General features: G+C 45.9%; 1 protein-coding gene across 1 annotated transcript in view; it reads left to right on the top strand.

Moving 5' to 3' along the window:
• The first annotated feature begins 4,224 nt into the window (after positions 1 to 4,224).
• The window catches only part of RBM8A (RNA binding motif protein 8A), a 60,900-nt gene continuing 43,075 nt past the window's right edge, over positions 4,225 to 22,049 (top strand). Inside the window, exons 1-2 of the mRNA XM_069652658.1 lie at positions 4,225 to 4,490; positions 16,037 to 16,096. Coding sequence (XP_069508759.1) covers positions 4,424 to 4,490; positions 16,037 to 16,096 — 127 coding nt within the window. The 5' untranslated portion in view covers positions 4,225 to 4,423. The remainder of the gene's footprint in view (positions 4,491 to 16,036; positions 16,097 to 22,049) is intronic.

The raw sequence follows: 22,049 nt of genomic DNA, 5'->3' as shown, positions 1-22,049 counted from the left end.
GTGATCAACTGCACATAAAGCTTGAGAACTCTGTCAGATTTCAGTTCTTTAACATATTGTGAGGTTTGTTCTATGCTTCTGGCTAGATCCACTGCTTCTTCCAACTTCATGTCTTTTGCCAACAACTTTTCTTGAATTCTAATATTATTTGTGCATCTCACTAGCTGATCTCTGATTAACGATTCAGAAAGATGTTCAAATTCACAGGAATGGCTTAGTGTCCTTAAAGAGGCTATGTACGATTCTACTGACTCCGAAGGCTCCTGCACACGCTGGAAAAATTTGTGCCTCTCAAAAGTAACATTTTTTCTAGGTTCAAAATGATCCTTGAGTTGTTTAAGGGCGAATGCGTACTCATCCATATCTTCTGCTTCACCAGTTTGATGTCTGCTTAGCCCATCAAACACTGCACGTCCTTCTATTCCCAGATTATGAAGTAACAAAGCCTTTTTGCGAGCTGAGCTAAATCTCTCTACACCCATCGCCACCAAGTAGTTCTCAAGCATGTCCTTGCACCTGTCCCACCTGACCAGGGGACGGCCGGGTTCATTGAGGAAGGACAGAGGCAGGGTATTGATGCTGCCATGTTTCAACAGCCAACTTAGATCGAAGCACAGTGAACTGGCTCAGACTGGCTCTACCCAACATTTCAGAAACACTCTCCACTCTTGGTGAACCTAAATTGTTTTCTGTCATTGATCTTTCTGCCGCCTATCACCAGGTTCCCCTTTCCAAAGAGTCACAACATCTTACTGCCTTTATTACACCTGAAGGCACGTATAAATATAATCGCATGCCATTTGGATTGGCTTCGGTAGTATGTTGTCAAATGGAAAGGCGCTTGAGAAAGTCCATGACTAATAAAATACAAAAACAAAAAAACAACTGGAGGCTCTGACTGACAGCGAGATTTTTAGGAGGAGATGGGTGATAGCGTCACAATCTCCAATCCTCATGAGCAGAGAGGTTCCATTAAGAAGCCGACGCCTGTGAACAAGGACAATGACAGCCTGAGAGGAGAGGCAAACAATCTCCTGTTGACGTGGAGCACCACGTCACAATGCCTTATCTCCAGGGAGGAGGAGATCCTGCTTGAAAAAGGTTGCTTGGCAACGAATCGATGCCAGTCTTGGAGCAACGCGAGGGAGGGACACGCCGACCTTCCCGCTCCGTAGTGAGCCCTCGAGCCACGGAGAAATGAAACAAACAAATCGCAATGGTGATGAAAGCGCGCGCTGGGTCGCGAAATGAAGCAGGGGGAATGGAAAGGGCAACACCGCCAAGGACCACACCTCCTGACCTGCTGAAGATCCCGCTGACGTCAGGCTCGTCCTGCTCCGCCTGCTGTCGCATGAGAGAGCGGGATGCGCAGGCAGAGATCCGACGTGGCTCCAGTCGAAAGAAAACCGGCTGCACAGCAATTCTCGTCCCAATGAAGAAATTAAAGAGGCTCCAGGCAGCAGTAACACGCATTGAGGTTTATTTGTAATAAAGTGACAGCAGGCCTTGTCAGAGCGGCAGCCCCAACTGATCCCGACCTCCACAAGTTAACAGAACATAAACATAAACATTCTTGGAACTGCGTGAGCTCATAGTGGAGCTCCTACGTAATACACATCTACAACAGAACTTAAATGAGTACACTTACAGTGTTATGCCTTAGCTCATCATAACACTGTTGGAAAGTAAAGCTGGGCACAGGGGGGCCTGTGGATGTTTCTGTCCTATGAACCTGTTTTATGTAAATCCTATTGTACTTAAGAAAACAAAAAAAGTGGAGTGTTACACACCCCACTAGACAGTTGCCCTCTCTTTCGTACCTCTGATTGAGGTTACCGTATTAAGCTAGAAAAATATATGTCATTGTCAAAAAGTCATGCGTCCAAAAGTGATGTATGTTTCTTCACACTTGGGTGCTCATACTTTACTTAGAGTGTAAGCATGTGTATTCCATTAGATCATTATGGAAGTAAACTACCACATAGGGCTCGTATAAAACAGAGGGGATCATTTTAATGTTGCCAATGCATTTCGGAGAATATTAATCTCCTTCGTCAGGGCCATGCCCCCTAAGCATCAATCGTAATATTGACATTTTGCAAAACCAAACAAAACAGAGATTATTACATATATGGATGTGTAAATAGAAAATTACATACCAATAGCCGAATTCAGGGAGTTTTCAAATCCAAGAATTGAGATAAAACAACAAAACAAAGTGTACATCAATTACAAGGCCTTATTATATAATACATTTCTCCTCTCTTTTTCAACTCTTAATTCAAGTCACTACCTCTTTCATTTCTTTTCTTCTCGAGATCACTGAACCCAATGCGGTTCAGAAAACATAATTTCCCTGAAATTAAACATATATCGTGTCAGAAACACCTAATCATCCCGATCATTACTGTGAATCACTCATATAGAAAAAGTCTTGGAGTTAATCCATCCCAATTCTAGTGCCTTTTGTAGGAGTTCCTCTAAATTAGTTTGGATGTCCACTGTGGGGTCAAGGTCTAATGCAACATATACATTAGTGTCTCTGGTTGTCTCCAGCATTCATTTTCATAATATGTTGTGTCCATTACGACCAGAGCTCTGCCCTTATCTGCTGGACGTATTGTTATTGATTCTGTACCATATAAGTTCCTGATCAGTTTGAGTTCATGTGGCTTCAGGTTTTTATGCGCCAGACTTTTAAAGCTCATTTTTTCAAATTCCTTAGTTACTTTTCTTTGGAAGATCTCTACTGATGGAATCGTGATCGGTGGTATAAAAGTACTTTTAGCTCTAAATTCTTGGTACTGGATATTATCACGGGCATTTACAAGGTTGATCTTTTCTGTGTTTAAGTATTGGATTATCTCAACGCGGGTGGGTTAACCCCGGTTGGCTATGAGTACTTATGAGTACAGCAGGCACGCGTACGCGTTCCCCATTACATGGCCAAAGGTTTAAGAAATAGAAGTGGTGATACTTGACCTTGTAGAGCGTTATGCTTTTTGTGGAGAAGTTAAGAATAGTTTCACGATCTGGATATTACTATGGGTACTTACAAGGTTAACTCTCACTTTGTTTAAAGGAGTGAGTTTACTCTACGTGAGCTACATGCAGACAAGGAACAACGTGTAAGTAAGCGGTGTGCATTCACCTTTTTCTATATGAGTGACTCACAGTAATGATCGGGATTAGGTGTTTCTGACACGATATATGTTTAATTTCAGGGAAATTCTGTTTTCTGAACCGCATTGGGTTCAGTGATCTCGAGAAGAAAAGAAATTAAAGAGGTATTGACTTGAATTAAGAGTTGAAAAAGAGAGGAGAAATGTATTATATAATAAGGCCTTGTAATTGATGTACACTTTGTTTTGTTGTTTTATCTCAATTCTTGGATTTAAAAACTCCCTGAATTTGGCTATTGGTATGTAATTTTCTATTTACACATCCATATATGTAATAATCTCTGTTTTGTTTTGGTTTTGCAAAATGTCAATATTACGATTGATGCTTAGGGGGCATGGCCCTGACGAAGGAGATTAATATTCTCCGAAATGCATTGGCAACATTAAAATTATCCCCTCTGTTTTATAGGAGCGCTATGTGGTAGTTTTCTTCCATAATGATCTAATGGAATACACATGCTTACACTCTAAGTAAAGTATGAGCACCCAAGTGTGAAGAAACATACATCACTTTTGGACGCATGACTTTTTGACAATGACATATATTTTTCTAACTTAATACGGTAACCTCAATCAGAGGTACGAAAGAGAGAGTAACACTCCACTTTTTTTGTTTTCTTGGATCCTTTTGGACCTAGGTGTCTCTAGGTCTTTATGGCGGTATGCACCTCAAAATTTATTTAAGATTTTCAAATTTTTGTTAACTTATGAACATTGAAGAATAATTAAAGAAGACTGGGTGGTGCCCGTCAACATTTCTTGTTTTCAATCCTATTGTACTTACCTTTGTAACTCAAACCCACTAAAGCTACCTAAAGTAAACCAAGGCTGCTGAGTCATTTGTGAACCTCTAATTTACACCCTAACACTATGGTTGGCATGTATGCGATACACTCGCAAAGGTGCTTTGGCGGCGACTTCTAAACGTTAAACTTTTAGTCAGTAACTAGGCTCGTAGTCTGCATGGGACGTAACGTGACTTGGAAAGCTCATGAGGCACAGAGAAACGTGATGGTAAGGCACATGACGAGGTGACGTTGCTAAGTCCTTTCCTCTAACGGGAAGCAGTCACTAGTACCCTGTCTCTGTTCATTGGTTTTCGTCCCTCCAGGCTTAGAGTGGACCCTTTTCTCTCTGCATGGTTCTTGTTGCGTGTGACTGTTCAGGCTTCTGATATTGTTTTTACCCCCACCCCACGAGTGACTTTTTCTCCATTGGGAAATCTCTACTCCAATTTGACTATGGCAGACGTGCTTGACCTACACGAGGCGAGCGGCGAGGACTTTGCTATGGACGAGGATGGCGACGGTGAGTCCAAATAACACACGCCTGCCTGGAGAAATAATGAGTTGATAGAGCTCTGCGCTCGTGGCCCTTCATATCCTCTTTACATTCCCCGATATTTTTTTCTAATGTGAGGACTTCTTCCGAGGCCCCCATTCTTCCTTCCCAGATAGGTTTCTCTCGCGGATAGCCGATCGTTCCAGCCAGACGGCATCCTCACAGGGTTTCCCTGCATCCTGCTCCCTCTCTACGCCTCCTTTCTCGCATGTCTGTCGTAAAGGGCGATCTCTCCGCCAACATCACTTCCTTTTTAAATTGTGGAATCCTCAACACTACCTTAACGCATCGTCCTTCTGCGAGGGACGCATATACAGTGAGGGTGGTCTTTGCCACTTACGTTGTCATTCGCAGTGTCGGACTGGGACGAAAAGCAAGACCGGGCAGCAAAAAAAAAAAGTGGCCCTCAAAAAGTCACCCACATTATCAAATCCCAGCCATTTGCGACTTTTTCTAACACACTAGTTTGAAAGATGTAGCGGACAGGCAGGGTACCGCGCGCATTTGGGAATGCAATGTTGTGAGGGGAAAGGCATAGTCAAAATACTTTGTGTTCCTTAAGTGTCACCTATTTGGGCCCAACTATTGTTACTGGAGTGTGGGTAGAGACCAGATGTCATGGCGAGGGGGAGGGGGCCACCCTGCAAGTATCCGTACTTTTATGTTTTCGGTATACGCCAATTCAGTGCTTATGCCCGTTCTACGGCCTGGGTTTATTACCTCCACGTCCTCTCTTCCACTGGTCTTACGGCAGAAACCTTTCCACAATTATTTTTATTTCTTTAACGTCTCCCCCCCTATAGCCCAGGATATAAAGCACCTGACCAGTCCCATAATCACCCTTTTTCCTTTTTGACCGTCCGGATAGTTAACCTGGCAGCGTCTTTCTGGGCTGGTCGTCTTTTCCTTGGGGTTTCTTTCCCCGCTGCTAAGCTTTGTGGGTGTAAGGACGCTGTTTGTGGTTTTCCTCCTCTATCTCTGCTGGGTTTGGACTTTGCGAGGGCAGTGCTAGACCATGTGAGTATGGGGCACCCTGGAGTCTCTGCTGGACTGAGAATTAGGGGTGGCACGGGCTTATGGGTTGTGGCAGAAAGCTGACCCTGTCTCTTGCTCTCAGGAACTTTGACCCTGCTGCTGGGCTTCAGGGGTTTAAGTTGTCTCTTTATGGTGACCCTCAATCCCTGCTGGACGTGGACTTTGGCAAAAGAGGGCAATCCTAGGCATGCTGGGTATGGGCCCCCTCCCCAAGACTCTGCTAGGCTGAGCTCCAAGGGTGCCCAGGCTCGAGTGTGGCTGCAGAGCCCTCTCCCTGAGCCCCAATGGGGCACTGGGAGTGAGTGGTGGAAGTCAATAAAGGACTGAGCGCTGCATGAAGATATGTATATCACAAACGCCCGCGCTAGGATCCTTGAGATCAATGAGTAGGAGAGAATTGGACTGAGGTCATGGAGTTGTTTTTTTTTTTTCTTCTTTTATACCTCGTATACTTGTCACGGTTCTGTCTATGTAGCCTGATGGTTCCCCAATCTGAAGTTTACAAACAAGGCTTCTTGCATAATCTTGTAGAGTTCCCAGTCTCCTTGGTGCTGCAGCACCTTGTTGCAGCTTGTAAATGGCATAGGGGGAGCTACGTTTTGGGGATTCCCCCTGCAGAAAGGTGGGCAGGTTGCCAGTGTTGCAGGGGTAACCTTGTGTCTGTCCACCCCCAAATTGAAGGCAGGAGCGCTGCATGGGGATATGTGGAATGCAGACGCCCCTCTAAGGAGGCTTATGGTCACAGTGAGTAGGGGAGGATAGGACTACTGTCACTGTGTTCCTCTGTCTCATATTTGTTCCCTCTATTCTGTGTTTGCGGTTAATTGGTCCCCATATTCTCATGTTCGCAAACATAGCATGGTTCTCTGCTGTCGCCGCGTTGGGGCTGTCTGGGATTTATTTGGTACTGGCTCTGCCTTGTTTCTTTGTTGGTTGAGATGACCCTTGCAGCTGCGTCCCCTGGCATTATTGAGAGTTTCAGCAAGGTAGTTGGCAGTGCCTGGAGTGCTCTCTGGTTTGTTTATTTTATTGGTCATTTCTAAGGCGCTTATATGACAAGACAATGTTTCAAAGTGGCACAAGAGAGGAAAATGAACAATGGAAATAACAATGAATAAATAGAAACAGCTGGTCCTACTAAGCCATGTGATATTCGGAGCAAGTGCAGTGAAAGAAAAGGAAAGGGGGATGGGGTGAGGGGAAGTGCTATTAGGCTCCCTTAGGGGAGGAAGTGCAAGAGCTGTCTATTTGGCGGGCAACAGGTAACTAACTATGCTCAGAATCAACCGTGGGGAAGAGGGAGGTCTACCGCCCAACAGGTAAGTGCGGGCGGAGGCGAAACCACCCGGAAGACAGGTTTGGGCCCAGGGGGGTGTGACCGAGGGACAAGTGAGGAAGAGAAGAGGTCTTGTGGTGTTTGCGCAACTTGAGTTGGACCAGTTCAAGACAGAGAGATGGAGACTGTTCCATAGGAGGGAGCCAGCTGAGGAAGGAGAGATCTGCCCTCAGCTCTTTGCTTGGGGAAGCGTTTGATAAGCAGAGAGTTGGAGCCAGAGGATCAGAGGGGCCTGCAGGGAGAGTTGCAGGTAGCGTGGTGCCAGGCCCCAGGCAGCCTTGTCGATGATGCAGAGTGTCTTGAATTTGATCCTTTCAACAATTAGGAGCCCGTGGAGAGATATGGTACCAGGGCTTGAGGTCAAGGAACATTCTTGCAACCCTAATCTGGATTAGTTGAAGGGGACGGAGCGAAGAAAGGGGCGGTTTGAGCAAGAGGCTGTTACAGTAATGTTGCCTGAAGAGGACCAGAGACTGAGCTTCTGGGGGGAGGAGAGGAAAGGGATAATACTTCGAAGGAGGTGAAGTTGAAAGTGGGCCTTCTTGTCAAGGTCCAAGATGAGGAGTAAAGGGGGGAAAGAGGAGTCGGAGGACCTTGAGATTTCGAGCCTCAGTGGAGGGAGAGGGAGGTGAGCCCATAGAGGGCAGCCAGAGTGCAGGAGGGGAGCAGGTGTCCAGATGGGTAGGATCTCTTTCTTACTGGCATTAAGAAAGAGATCATTGGAGGTGTACAACTGAATGGCAGTCAGGGATGATGGAGGAGGAAGAGGGGAGCTTGACGAAGAGTTGTCATCAGCATAACACTGGAAATGAGGAGAGGGCAGAGATCAGGTGAGCAAGAGATGGTAGGTATATGTTGAAAAGCCAAGGCGAGAGGATAGGGCCCTGGGGGACATGACAGGTAGAGTGAGTGGTGGAGGAGGAGAAGGCACCCAAGAGCACCAGAGAGGGGCGGTGGGTAAGGAAGGAGGTCAACCAATCCAGTGCCCGGTCTGAGATGCCTTGGAGCTGCTTTGAGGTTCGAGTGGGTGACCGTGTCAAAGGCAGAAGAGAGCTCAAGGGGAATGACAACAGTAGGAGTTAGTCAAGGTTTGTGAGAAATTCTTCACAGGTGTTCAGGAGAGAGTGTACGTGCCTCTGGATGCTCGGAATTCAGATTGATGGTTGTGTAAACAACCAGCAAGCTCAGTGCGTCGGGTCAGTCAGTGGATGACCAACTTCTCTAGGAATTTCCCAAGGAAAGGTGTGGTAGAGATAGGGTGGTAGTTGGCCACACACAAGGAGTCGGTAGAAGACTTTTTTTAGGAGGGGGTGCAGAAGGGGGTACTTGAGGGAAGAAGGGAAAGAGCCAGATGCTAAGAAGTGGTTACAGAAGTGAGCTGGAGCGAGGGAGGAGATGTCTTTAATGGTTATGGAAGAACACATGGACACCTGTTTGGATGAGACCTGCATAGAGCGGACTACTCTAGAGATCTCGTCCGTTGTGCTAGGTGCAAAGGAGGAAAGTAGGTGGGGGTGGAGGGGAGGCCAGGGGTTGCAGGGGGAGGGGAGGAAGAGAGAGGTCAGAATGTCCTGAGATTTGGTGGATACATGGGTGGCCAGTGCAATGCAGATGGATTGGCTAGTTCCGTGCAGATTTTGAAGAGTTCAGCCTTGTTTTTAGAGGCTCCAGAGATACGGGCCTGGATGTGAGCCCTCTTCCTGGAGAGGATAGATAGGCAGTATTGCCTTTGGAGTAGGCAACATACCGGTTGGTCAGGGGATGAGCCTGAGGTCTTCCACTACCGTTCAGCATCTTTGCACTTGGGTTTCAGAGCGGCTAGATCAGAGCCGTGCCAGCTGTTAAGCTTGGAGGCAGGTTTCAGGTGGACCCTTATCACTGGGGCAAGAATGGTGAGCATTAGTGATGGCAAGAGGGAGATTGGCAAGGACTGAATCAGTAGGAGAGTCAAGAGGAGGGATGAAAGAGGAGGCAAACGCAGCAGCTGACACCTGTTTAATTGGACAAATGACCGTGAAGGAGACTGGCAGTGCTGGTGGAGGCTCGGGGCGGAGAGGTCCCAAATGAGGAGAGGTGAGAGTGGTCAGACCAGGTGAGAGTGGTAGTTAGAGGGTTGGAGAGTGGGAGATCAGCAGGGATGAAGGCTTCAAGAGTGGGTAGGGCTGGAGTGGAGAATAGTGAGTGAGCGAGAGGTACAGAGATCATGGAAGAGTGAAGAGGCAGGAACAGTGGAGTCAAGGTGGATTTTGAAATCTCAGAGGAGGAGTTGAGAGGTAGAGGTCAGGAGAGGTGAAGCCAGCTCACCCCAGGAGGAAGACTGACACTGGTCCATGGGGTCTGTAGATGGTGCCATGTGTGAGAGAGACGCCAACTTGCAGGCAAGACTTTCAAAGGAGAAGTAGGGCTGGGTGGGTATGAGGGAGATGGGGACCCACTCAGGGAAGATCAGGGCTACTTCGCCACCAAGCCGGCTGGGCCAGGGCTTTGAGGGGATCTTGTAGCCGTCGGGGAGAAGGGCAGTGGAAAGCAGTGACTGAGCTGGCATTGAACCACGTCTCGATGAGAGTGAGGACATAGGAGGCAGGTGTCAGAGGAATGTTTTGACAGCCACTCTGCTCAATCTGTTAAGTGTAGCTGGTCACCACCTTTGAAGGTTTTCCGAAGGAGGGCGACATGGGGGTGTTACGCCTGTTGGAGGTGGTGAAGGAGGTGCAGAGAGAGAGGAAGGAGGAGTAGAGGGAGAAGGTAGGAAGTTGATGAGGGCCGGCAGGCACCGGTCAAAGAGAAAAGGATTGGGTTGGGGACCCTGGGCCATGACAGTGCCATTATGATAGACGTTAATGATGCACCTAGCGGACACCGCCTGAATTGGAAGCATTTGTTGCTTCCGAGCAGTTGTGCCAGAGCGGAGCAGGCGTCCGCCATAGACCTAAGGAAGTGAAGGAGGGAGAGAATCCTCTCGAGCGAGTGCCAGGCCCAACAACTGGCCCCCCCTCAAGAGAAAGGTATCTGGGGGACTGGGAGGCCTGCAACATCATTATGAATTGGCAAAAGCTCGTCCCAATCACTAGACTGAAAAAGTGGGACTAAAGTTGTTACACCCAAATAACGAAAATATCTGAGTGAATTATTGTGAGAAGAAGCCTCATTCCAGTACTGGGTCAGATGTCACATACCAAGCCGAAACTGAATGGGCAGGAGGATAGGGGCTGAAGAAAGTCGGCAATAAGTTGTGTTGGGTACTAATATCGAAGAACCTTCGGGGGCAAGAACTATTGTGTGAAGGTGAAGCCTCATCCCAGTACACAAGACTCTGCTGAACCCATCTAAAAAAAAAGTCCAACCTGCGCACCGCACACTGCAATCCTCCTCCACCTCACTAATTACCCCTGTATCCATCAGGGAAAGCGCTTCACCGTTATCGCTCCCACTCTCTGGAACATTTGCCTGTCCTCTATCCAAGAAGAACCCTCCTACCTGATCTTTTGCAAAAAAAAGTAAAAACTGCACTATTCGACAAATATGCTTAATACTGCTGCCTGAAATGTCACCTGTAAACAAAACTGTACCTGTCACAGTCCCCAGAATGTACTGGATTCTTCTTTAGCGCTGTGATACCTCCGGGTCCTGGGTGCTATCAACAAATTAAATAAATAAAATTAAGGGTGACTGCCACCATTTTTGCCAATCTTGTGAAACAGCAAGGGCTGAAACTAAAGTATAGTGCTTGTCCAGGTTTAAAAGAAAAATAGTCCTCCATCCAAACCTATCCACGGAACTGGCCCTACCTCTTGGGCAAAAATAAGACATTTAGGTGGAGTGCCCTGCACTCCGTGTTGGATACTAGAATATTTCCCAGGGTTTCCAGGCATCTCTCCTGGTTTTAGGATTCTTCAATCTAACAGTTCTCCTTTTTTCACAGTTCTGGCAGCTTATTAAAAATCTGCAAGTTTCCAAAGTTGAACATCAAAACAGTCATAAGTTCCAGAAAAAACAAAATGTCAAAAGTTATTTAAATGGGGGTGGTATTTCCCTGATGCCCCCATCTCTCTCCACCACTTGTAGTATTGTCTCCCCACTTGATTCAGGGTTTGGTGCCTGCAGGCTCCCCTCGTATCTGTTCTTCACTTGGTTTATTGGATTTCCCTGGCTCTTGGGTTTCTTTATCCCAATACTTCACTAAGCTCTCTGTAACCCCTCTCTTCTACTTGTGGTCATCTCAGCTCTTGTGGTGGTTTGCGACCCCTCTGGAGGATTATTATCCAAGTGTCTCAGGCTCTTGTAACCCTTCTTTCTCTTGTTCAGTCTTTCTCTGGGGACCTCTGTGACCCTGTGCCTCACTTGGCTCTCTGTTCAGCCTCGACCTGGGCAGCCCGTGCACCTTCCACGTTGCAGGGTCCAATTCTGTGAGGGTGTGTCTTTGCAGCAGTGCTCCTCCCCTACCTGTCTTCCAGTCTGGATACGCGTGATCTTTGGACTCCCCTCATTGTGGCGTTCTATTGCCCTTCTGTGCCCAGCACGTCCTGTGGCACCTAGTGACTCCAAGTAAGCTTCGCTTTGGTTGGCCTTGTCCTTTCGTCTCTCTCCGCACCACTCGAGGGTCGGTGGGCTTTTATTTTTGCTCCTTTAATGAGGGGGCGTAAAATTCACCACAGATTGTCGGAACGGGTGTAAGATTCATCATTACTTCACTGAGTGAAGCACAAATATATTGCCTGCATTATCTTGAGCCACATACATGGGTGCGTCGTCAGGATTAGTGACTCCCATGTATACAGACGAGATCTGGAGTATAGGGAGTTCCCCAAGGCGAAAGGGAGAACCCCTTGGGAGGGTTTGGTTATCTGACTCAACCTCGCTAGCATCGATGGGGGGTGGCTCCCCCTAGGGAAGAACGGATGGATTCCCTGAATTCATCAGACCTGCAAATGCCCAAAACCTTGGGGACTGTGAGTTAATCGCACCAACTAGTCCCCATTCATTAATATATGTCTAAATGGATGGCCTCTGTCTAAAAGTAGCAGTAGCCTACCGAGTTGTTGAAGTCTGTCAAGTTTATAATGGAGTGTAGGTTCCCCTTCCTGTGCTCCAGAAAGAGATTGCTTAATGATTCTCTGTGATAAAGCAGAGGACCCAAATGCCCCTTTTAGGGCCAGCTCTTTCACCTTTCACTCAATCAGTAACTTCTCCTCTGCGGAGAACTGGAATGTGGGTGTCAGGGCAAGATTCATATGGGCTCCCTACAATGTTGTGGGTGGAAACCCCTTCCAGTCTGCAAGACGCAAGCAAAGGCTGATATCTCCTTCCAATCCATTGTAAACCTGGCAGTCCGCCCTATACATGGAGAAAGAGAAAGGCTCACCTGTGGAGATGGCTGGGTGCCAAATCCTCCTCCTGCCACTTGTAGGGATGGGGTCCTTTTGATTGGTTTCCCTGTAGGAGGCATTCCTCCTTCAACCTGTTGGCATTCCAATGGTGGCGGGTGGTCAAGGCGTTCCTACCATGTGCAGCCCTCTATGCATGCATTGTGTGGTATGTCTTATCACTTGCCTGTCATCCATCTCATTCTCAGGAAAGGTGCACGTTGTAAAAACAAAGAATGGCTGTCTCTTGATGCAAGGTGGAAACAGATGGTATTGCTTCTGAGCCAAGATGTGACCCTTGTGGCGTAATCACAGTTAGTACTAAAGCAGATGGAGGCTTGTGTTAGTACAATATCTCACGCATGCTTATGTTCCATTTGCCTGCTCCTTAAAAGGTGACATCCTTAACACCCTTCTGTGGCACATCAGTCTCTCAATAAGGGTGTCTGGAGTGGAGAAGGAATCTAGAGAATCTGTGCTGGGCGTACATCATAAACAGTGGACAGGGTAATGCTGAGTTTGCTACTCCGCTTCCCAAGCCTTACATTGTGTGGGGGCAGCAGCCGAGTGAAGCCCGGACAAGTGCATGCTCCCCAGGACTCGAAAGCGTACTGCATATAAAGACGCTGATGACGGTAATTGAGAACATCACTGAGTATGGGTAACCATTTCCCAGTAAGTAAATTACAGTACAGACGCCTCCTAATGTAGGGCTTAGAAAGGAAATGGCTTTTCTGTCCAAAAGAGCATGAAAGGAAGAGTAAAGGGCTAGGAATAAGCGTGGCCCTAAAATCTAGTGATGAATTTAGGCTGTTCCCCTTCTCCCGAAGGGGGAGCCATCCCCTTTGAGGCTAGGGAGGTGAGCCCACTAAGCAAGACCCTCCCTAGCGGTCTGGGCAAGTGGGACCTCACTAGGAGTGACTTCCCTCTTGGGGCCAGGGACTCCCATTCCAATGTGGAACTCCCTATGAGAGGAACAATATTGGCTCATATGGGAATTAATATGCCTGGACTTATGATGTATCGCCTTCGAGAACCAGTAATACAATTCCCATCTCCTTAGCTATAGACCATGTCAGATTTCACCTAACCAATGAAGATGAAGACCCAACGAGAGGGAGAGGGAACCTTATGCAGAGGAGAGCCCCTGACAAAGGAATTTATTTATTTTTGCATTTATAGCAGTGCACAAAGCCCATAGCCATCTAGGCGCTAGTAACATTGAACAAAGCCACTCGGGTGGGTTACATACAAGTTTAGTATTCTAAGCAGCACATGGCTGCAGGTCAAGGCGTGTAAGTTAGATATATTCAAATGTAAATACAGCAAACTGCTTCAGGTCAGAAGGGTTACAGTTAGATTTAGTAATATATGGGGCACAAAGCTGCATGTCGCATCAGGTATGTTAGACAAATTCAAATGTAAATGCAACACACATCAAAATGGGGAAGTTACAGACAGGATAAGTCACACCTCATGGTGTGGGGCTACCTCAAGTGTAAAGGTGAGCCTAAATGACAATACAAGCATGGCAAGACTCCATCTCGGAGGTTGGGAGGGGGGCGGGGTTGGAGGCAATATGAGTTGTATAATGCAATGAGGTCTAGAAATGCTGTAATAGAGAATTATGTCAGAATAGCGTTTGCGAGCCAGAACATCAGACAGTAAAGAGCAGGCCCCGCCTCCTGGTCCAGGTTATGTGTGTGTGTGTGGTCAGCGAGCGGGGACACACTAGGCAAACAATAATGGAACAGTAGTTGGTGTCATAAGCACACCAGGAAAGCAATTCCCAGTGGGTCTTGGGGCTGTAGGCAGTGCTAGATTGGGTGTTTAGAGTTGATGGACATGGAGTTACATGAACAGTAGCAGTAATTGTGCAGGCAAATAAAGAAGTGTGTGTGAGTTAGGAGAGTTTGGACGAAACGCTGGAAGGTGTATAAAAAAATATAATAAAAAAAATATATTAAAAAAAAATGTCAGATTTATGCAAAAGAGCATTATTGCATTCCTTGTAGCCCTGAGGTATGAGTGGTCCTCCTGACAGGGGTCGCAGGCCTTATGAGGGCCTTGCATGGGGCCGGCTCTCACTTTCTCATCATAAACTGCCCTCAGCATATTGTCAATGGGCGGAGGCGGGCACAGAACAAAGTGAAGCCCAGGCAGGGCTGCAGTAATAGCAGGGGCCATTTTAGAATAGAGCAACTGCTCTTGGGAAAATGTAATGATTGCAGCAGCACCTACTACTGCCTTGCATCGGTCGCTGGTGGATTCTAGTCGACTGGCAGGCGAGTATATCCTCTGCTGCTCATCTGTGACTTGTTGAAGATGGCTCAATGGTTAAGTGCACCCCAGACAGGGTTTGCTGGCCTTATAAGTGGGCCTTGCATGGGGGCCAGCTTTGTCCGTCGGCTCCCACTTGGGAGTCCTGGAGGGGTGATTCGCTGCTGGGCCACAGAGCCAACGGCTGCGCGAGAATCGAAGGAGCAGGGGGTAAACACTGGAAGATCGTCAAAGAGAGAAGGTGAGCACACGCTGCATGGTCAGGGTCACGTGATCACTGGGTTCACAAACAAATACAGATACTGTGTGCGCGCAGACTGCCGAGGCGGCAGGTTGAGAAACTGAGACTTGGGAGCAAAAAACTAGGGGAAGACTCCACGATGAAACGCCAAATCACAGGAACCAGTCCAATGCTGAAGAAGGTAGCTGGGTGGTCCAGGGAAAGGGGAGGCAACTGGAAACAAGTGAAGTAACTGTGAACGTGGGTTACTGGAGCCCAAGAAACACAAATTATGAACTTTGGCGAAAGCCACAAATGTAGTCAAGTATAAGGAAACGCAAAGACCTGGAGGCCCTATAAGAGGCACTGGTAAAGTAGCTAATAGAATAGAAACTGAAGCTCAAAAGCATCCATAGAAGTGGGGGAAAAGGATATTAGAAAGATCCCTACATGTAAAGATGTTAACACTTAAATGTATACCACAAATTACAGAATCTCTTGAGGATCATGTACGGAGGATTAAGGAACTTTCTTTATTGGCTTTAATAAAAAACGTTATTTTTTCATTAGAACGAAGAATGCTACCCTGAGAAGAAGCACACCTAGTTTGGCCAAGGGAAATCTTAACCGGAAGCACAGTTTTCTGGTTTTTAAGTTCTTTTTCTATAGGGGTAGGGCCAGGTAGAATTAGGTTTTGGACGGAGGATATATTTCGGTTTTTGCATGACGGACTAGCTCCTGTAGTTTAGTTTCTTAGGCAGGGACAATCCCCTTAGTGATAGGAATAGGTGAGCCTTTTCTTATTTGATTTAATAAAGAACCATTTGAAAATGTCCTCGGTGCTTCTGATTCCTGGTTCGCCACAAGAGCCATAGGATTGCACTGTATGACAATGTTGCAAATTTAGTTAAAACTTCAAGAAAAGCTATGCTTGCTGGAAAATATTTCTTTTCAATTTTGGTTTGTTGCTGAAAGTTTCTGTAAAGATAATGACTCCTAATATTCACTGTCTTGTAGAATTTCGGTGAGATGACTACATTGGTGTTGTCTATTAACTCTTAAAGAGTAACGAATGGTATGCTGTGCGTTGGGGTAATTAAGGGGAAGAGAGACTTTTGATGCCTGGCTAGAAGCTTGCCACTTTCATTTTCTTTTTTTTTTTATCCCTGTAAAAGTATGTATTTAAAAGGGGGAGGAATGCAACTTGGGCGTTTGCACACTTTTACTGGTGATGATAAAATTACTATGTAATATTGAATTTTACATTTGAATTTTACAGAAAGCATTCACAAGCTAAAGGAAAAAGCAAAGAAGCGGAAAGGAAGAGGTTTTGGCTCAGGTGAGACGTCATTGCATGTTGTACCACTGTTTGGTTGCTCACAAATATCACGGTCATCCTGGCATCACTTAAAGTTTGATTTTCAGAATTGCCTTTAGTTTATGGGGGGTGTGGGCACTTTGTGATTGCACCACCTTTATATCGGTAGCATTCCACCCCCTGTTTCCATCATCAGTGATGGATACCATAACAAATTAAGTGGTATCAGATAGACTTCTTCTGAAGTCCCTTTGCTGATGCCGTTTGTTCTGTGCTACGGTAGTCTGTACGACTCCTAGGTCATGTTTGATTTTTCATCAAACCCATTTCGCCCCAGGGTGGTTGGATTCCGAGGAAGCTGGTGGCAGCTGTAATTATATTTTGGCTTCACCAAGGGTGCAGCTGGTTTTGACACATTAGTAGCTCAATGTATTTGTATGGTAGTAATTGGAGTACTAATTATATTAAGCCCTACTCTCAGCCATTTGTTTCTGCCCATCCTATTGTCTGTGGGGACCACGAAGCAGACCTGAAACAGCAGTTGTGCAGACATGGGCTCACCCTAGGCCAGCCCTGCAACCTCTAATGTGGTTTAATATGTTAAAAGCTAATTTCCTGCTCAAGACAGCTCCCTGTACACATCAGGCTGGGTGATCTGATTTACCGGCTGCCAAAACATTTTTGTATCTAGGCGTAGGCCAGTTCATGATTATGAGAGACTAAGGTAAAATAGCTTTCCCTTGAAATAACAAAGGTGCAAGTGAAGAAAGCAATGGCTCCTATACTTTAAAATAAAAACATGAAATGGATCAAAACAAACACTTTGACCACCTGGTTAGGAACAGCATGGTTTAGAGCATGACCAAGCATGAATGCAAGGTGATTTCATAAACTTGAGTGGGAGGCCCCTGTGTACCTTTACACTAAGAGGTGTCGAGTGAAGGTGGGCTGGGAACGCAGTGGTGGAGTTTCCACATTACTGTAACATAAAAGCCCCAAAACATTTTTAAAAGCAACTTCTATTTGGTCCGACTTTCCTTTAAGAAGTAAAATGTTTGTGTGTTTTTCTTCATTTAACATATATTAATGTTTTTTACTTTCAGTGTATTGTGCTCGGTTTTCGTCTTGCCATAGTCTGTAGAAAAACCAACAACATTCAAAAATTCCACTTAAGACCGATTCCAAACCACTATATGCTTTACCACCTCCAATAATTCAAATGTAATGGAAATAGGGGGGGTGTGACATTTGGAGGGAGTGTGGGACGGGGGGTACAGGGATTATCGGCTTCCTTCCTAGTAGTGCTGTCTGTCCCATCTGCATTGTAAGTAAATAATACTTGAAAGCAACTACCCACTCCTCTAAAAAGACCAGAATCTCCAGCTAATTTTGGATTTATTGCCTACCAAAAATAAAAATTAGAAAAATTAAGTTCTGACCTCCAAATCATCCTCAAGTTATATGATCTTCCAGAGACAGTACGTTAACCCAGTATGGCAGGACACTGAACAGGAAACATTTTGACATGTGTTGGATGACATCTAGGTATCTCTGGATGCTGGTCAGTTTGCTCTTGTCGTGAAGTAAGTTTCTGGTGTCTTGGATCCAGTCAGCAATGATTGCTCTTACATAAACCCCGGACACTCTTGCACAATTATCAATCAAATGCGGGATATGATAGCAGTAGCTGTCCCTGTTTTAATTAGCTGTGACTGGGGATCCAAATAAATTGAGCAGGAACTGAAAATGCCTTTTGGGTATAAAATGTTGCCAGTAATCTGAAGCTACAGCGGGAGAAAGAATACACGGAGCAATGATCCATATACAGTTTGTTTATTGTCCTTGCACTTTGTTTTATTGATATGCTTGACCAGGGGGTAATGGTTGTATCAAGCACCTCTAGGGACTAGGGAACGTATTTAAACAAGAAGTCGTTTCTAAAGCAAACGCCTTCAAAGACGAGTGGCCAAATCATAAAGTTCTTAACCCAATCTTAAGACTTCTTGTACCTCCCGGGTCACCTTAGTTTACAAAACAGTATCCAAAGATCTGCCCAGCGGAAAGTTCCAAATCCTAATGTTAGCCAGACCATAGCATCCTGGCTGCCCTTAGCTATGATGCAAAATGTTCCAATAAGTCACCAGCAAAGAGTTCTAAAATCCTACTCTTAAATGTCCAGTCCTAGTCAAAACCAACAACAAAAAATGTTCTTCTGGAATGGTTCTTTCAGTGTTGACTTGGTCTGGTCCCTTTTTGGGTCCCCCTACTTTGACAACGCTTCTCCAGCTCTCAGGCTTCACTTCTGCCAGTAGTTTCCCCAGCTTGACCTTGGTTTCCTGCAGTGCTCTTTGCTGACTCCTCCCCACTTCTGAGACTTCAGATTATAAGAAAGGTCTTTCCCAGACCTTGCATTTTCTCTCTATCTCTATCTCACTTATTGACTGCATTGTATAGTTTAAAAATTACTATACATGCAATTAATATACATATTCATGGAAATTCCTAAAGGTCAAATCGGATGTAATGTCTCATGGGACCACGGGTTTGAGTCAAAAGTAGCTCTGCGTCTTTGTGAAACTAACCAGGGTCTCAAATGACTTCCAATTATTTATATTCTTACAGGGTCCTTCAGGGCTCCACTATCCTGTGTAGCAGTTATCTTTCTCCACTAGTATTGTGGTCTTTACAAGCACTTCTGCGTTAATGATGCTAACTGCTTCCCATTAGTCCCCTAAGCACTTCAACTATTAACTTGGTGCAAAGGGCTTTTGAAAATGGATGGCTGAGAGTTCATTCAAACTCTGACTTTATTCTGTTCTGTGTCGCCCATTTACTCTACCTGGTCAATACGGCTCTGCAGTTTTGCCCCAACTTTTATTTATTTATTTATTTTTATTTATTTATTTATTTTTATTTATTTATTTTATTTATTTACATTTATAGAGCGCACTGCAGCCCATAGACATCGAGGCGCTATTACATGAAGGCGTAAGCAGCAAGATTGTGTAAACATAGGAAACAAAGGTACTTAGTTACAGAGAGAGGAGCGGAACATAGTTACAAATGATGTTCGTGAGCCTGTAGATATAAAGGCAGGAAGGTTTAGACAAACAGCCTGGTTTTTAAGGCTTTTCGGAAGGCTAGGTGAGAGTCAATCCCCCTGAGGAGCGAAGGTAGGGCGTTCCAATGTGAGGCTGCTAGGGCTGAGAAGCTCGAACCGCCCGCACGTACTCTACAGGTTTTGGGAGTAGAAATCAGGTTGGTGTAGGCAGATCTGGTGGGCCTGGCCGAGGCGGGTCGTGAAATTCTCTGGGCAAGGTAGGGGGGAGCAAGGTCATGGAGGCATTTATGGGTGAGGGAGAGGATTTTAAAGATGATCCTCTGCCTAATGGGCAGCCAGTGGACCTGCCTCCTAAGGTCAGAAATGTGGTCTTTCCTGGATAAACCTGTAGTGGCCCTGAGGGCGTTGTTCTGGGCAAGCTGGAGTTTGGCGATGTTTTTTCCGGAGGTCCCACCAAGGAGTGCGTTGCAGTAGTCCAACCTAGATCCTATGATGGCCCTAGCAATAGTGAGGCCATTTTGTGAGGATAGGAAGGGTCTTGCTGCGTAGATGAGTTTGGAGTAGTATGCTGAAGAGGAGGCTATGGCATTGACATGCTTATCCATGGTGAGATTAGAGTCGAGGTAGACTCCAAGAGTCTTGACTGATTGGGATACCGCAATCGGTATGTTGTCGATGGTAAAAGAGGTGTATTGTTTGTCAAGGTTGCCTAGAATGGTTGGTGACCCAATAAGTAAAAGCTCGGTCTTCTCGCTATTGAGACAAAGCCAATTGTCAGCCATCCAGGCTTGGATGGTGGCGTAGATGGAGTTGAGGGTGTTTTTGTCCAGCTCATAGTCACCTGTAAGCGGGATGAGTACTTGGGTGTCATCCGCATAATTCGTGTATGAGATGCCCATAGAATCAAGGAGATTGAAGAGAGGACGTGTGAACAGGTTGTAGAGGGTGGGTGCTATGCAGGAACCCTGGGGCACCCCACATTTGATGTGACTAGGAGATGCACATGCTGAGTCCGAGAAGACTTTCATGGCCCTTTCCTGTAGGAATGAGGTGATCCATGCGCATGCTTTTGGGGAGAAGTTGGCTGCTATAGAGAGATGGTGGCAGAGTGTGTTGTGATCAACGAGGTCGAATGCTGCTGATAGATCTACATGTCATTCCAACTGTAGGCCTGACTGGACGGCAACCTATCATCTTATAACCGGAAGTAGGTGCTGTAATCACTCCATCTCATCATAGTTTCTCTTGTGGCAATGCTTCCTCTTATGATAAACCTGTTGTGTGGTCAACTTTACAGGAGAGTTTACAAGATTACACTGGCCATGTATTTATTCCTCGATAAACCCCTTTCCAAACTCCTAAAACCTTTCACTTATTATAAGGTTGTGATTTGAAGCCCTGGTATTTATTGCATTTGTTACATGCCCAAACCCGCAGGTATCAATCAGTAGGTTACTTGGGAGCTTGTCAAGTTACAGATCATGTTACACACAGTAGAAAAATGTACAATCATACATTTCATGCAAGATGTGGATGGAATTGGGCTGGCCTCTTGAAGCGCTGGTGTGAGGGTTCGTTTCTAATGTGACTAGGGAGGGCGTTCCCAAGCTTTGGTGCCGCTGCTGGGAAGCTGGACCCCTGCCCTTTTGGTCTTGAATCTCAGGACGTTCAGGCGTGAGCTTGAGCCAGATCTTGAAGCTCTAGTCACTATTTTTTGGGAAACGCAGATGTTCAGGTAGGTGGGGGCATCATTAGTAATACATTTGTGTAGTGATCAGTCTTAACAAGAATTCTAACTTGGATATGTAGCCAATGTACTTCTCTTCTGATGTGAGAGATATGATCATTCCTTTTTAGTCCAAAGGCTGCCCATAGGGCTTTGTACTGTAGCAGTTGTAATTTGGTGAGGTTGATCGATGCGGTTCCTAGAAGCACGATGTTGCAGTAGTCCAGTTTTGATAATATAAGGGCTCGAGCTAGGATAAGGCAGTTTTGTGTTGTGAGGAATTTTCGGCTGAGTGCTAGGAGTTTGGAAGTGTAGGCAGTAGAAGAGGATAGGGCATTGATGTGTTTAGTCATGGAAAGATTAGCATCTAGGTAGACGCCCGGGATAGAGGTTCCGTTAATGGTAATGGAACAGTAGTCGGTGTGTAGGGATTTTAGACTTGTGGGCAAACCTACAATGAGGGTCTCTGTTTTTTCATCGTTAAGACAGAGGCTATTGGTGGCCATCCAGTTTTGAGTGATGGCATATAGTTTATTAATGGTGATAGTCTTGATGAGGATCGGGATCTGCACGTCGTCAGCAAAGTTGGTGTAAATAACTCCCATAGAATAAAGTGCAGCGAAAAGCAATGTAGTGTATAGGCATTGCATAGGGTGGGGGAAAGGCAGGAGCCTTGAGGGACACCTAGGAGTACTGCGATGTGGTCAGCGGCCTTGTCACTAATGAAGACTCCAGAAGTACGTTCTGACAAAGACTTAATCCACAAGGTGGCTTCTCGTTCTGGCAAGGCACAGCTTGTCATGGTGTACCAAGTCAAAGGCTGCTGACAAATCGAGTAGGAGGAGAATGCCCATATTACCGGAATCTCAAATGCTGTCCATCTGAATTTTTAAATCTAGGCGAGCTGTTTCGGTGCTATGTTTAGGCCCGCCGATTGCCTGGCTCCAAGCAGGTGATGACTTTGTAAGTAGTCTTGGATTTGGGTATAGGCTATTCTATCCACTCTTTTCAATAGGCAAGGGACAGTGGTAATGGGGCGGTAGTTAGTGGGAATAGATGGGTACAGAGATGGTTTCTTGAGTAACAGGGTTACCCATGCCACTTTGATATTAGAGGGGACTGAGTTTGTAGTGAAGGAGGCATTTACAAAGTCAGTGATAATGGGGATTAAAGCAGGATCGCAAAGT

The sequence above is a fragment of the Ambystoma mexicanum genome, chromosome 1p (genome assembly GCF_040938575.1).
Source record: "Ambystoma mexicanum isolate Mex_15411 chromosome 1p, UKY_AmexF1_1, whole genome shotgun sequence".
In the NCBI taxonomy this organism is placed as follows: domain Eukaryota; kingdom Metazoa; phylum Chordata; class Amphibia; order Caudata; family Ambystomatidae; genus Ambystoma; species Ambystoma mexicanum.
The sequence above is the reverse complement of the archived record's forward strand: the minus strand, read 5'-3'. Positions and strand labels throughout refer to the sequence as shown.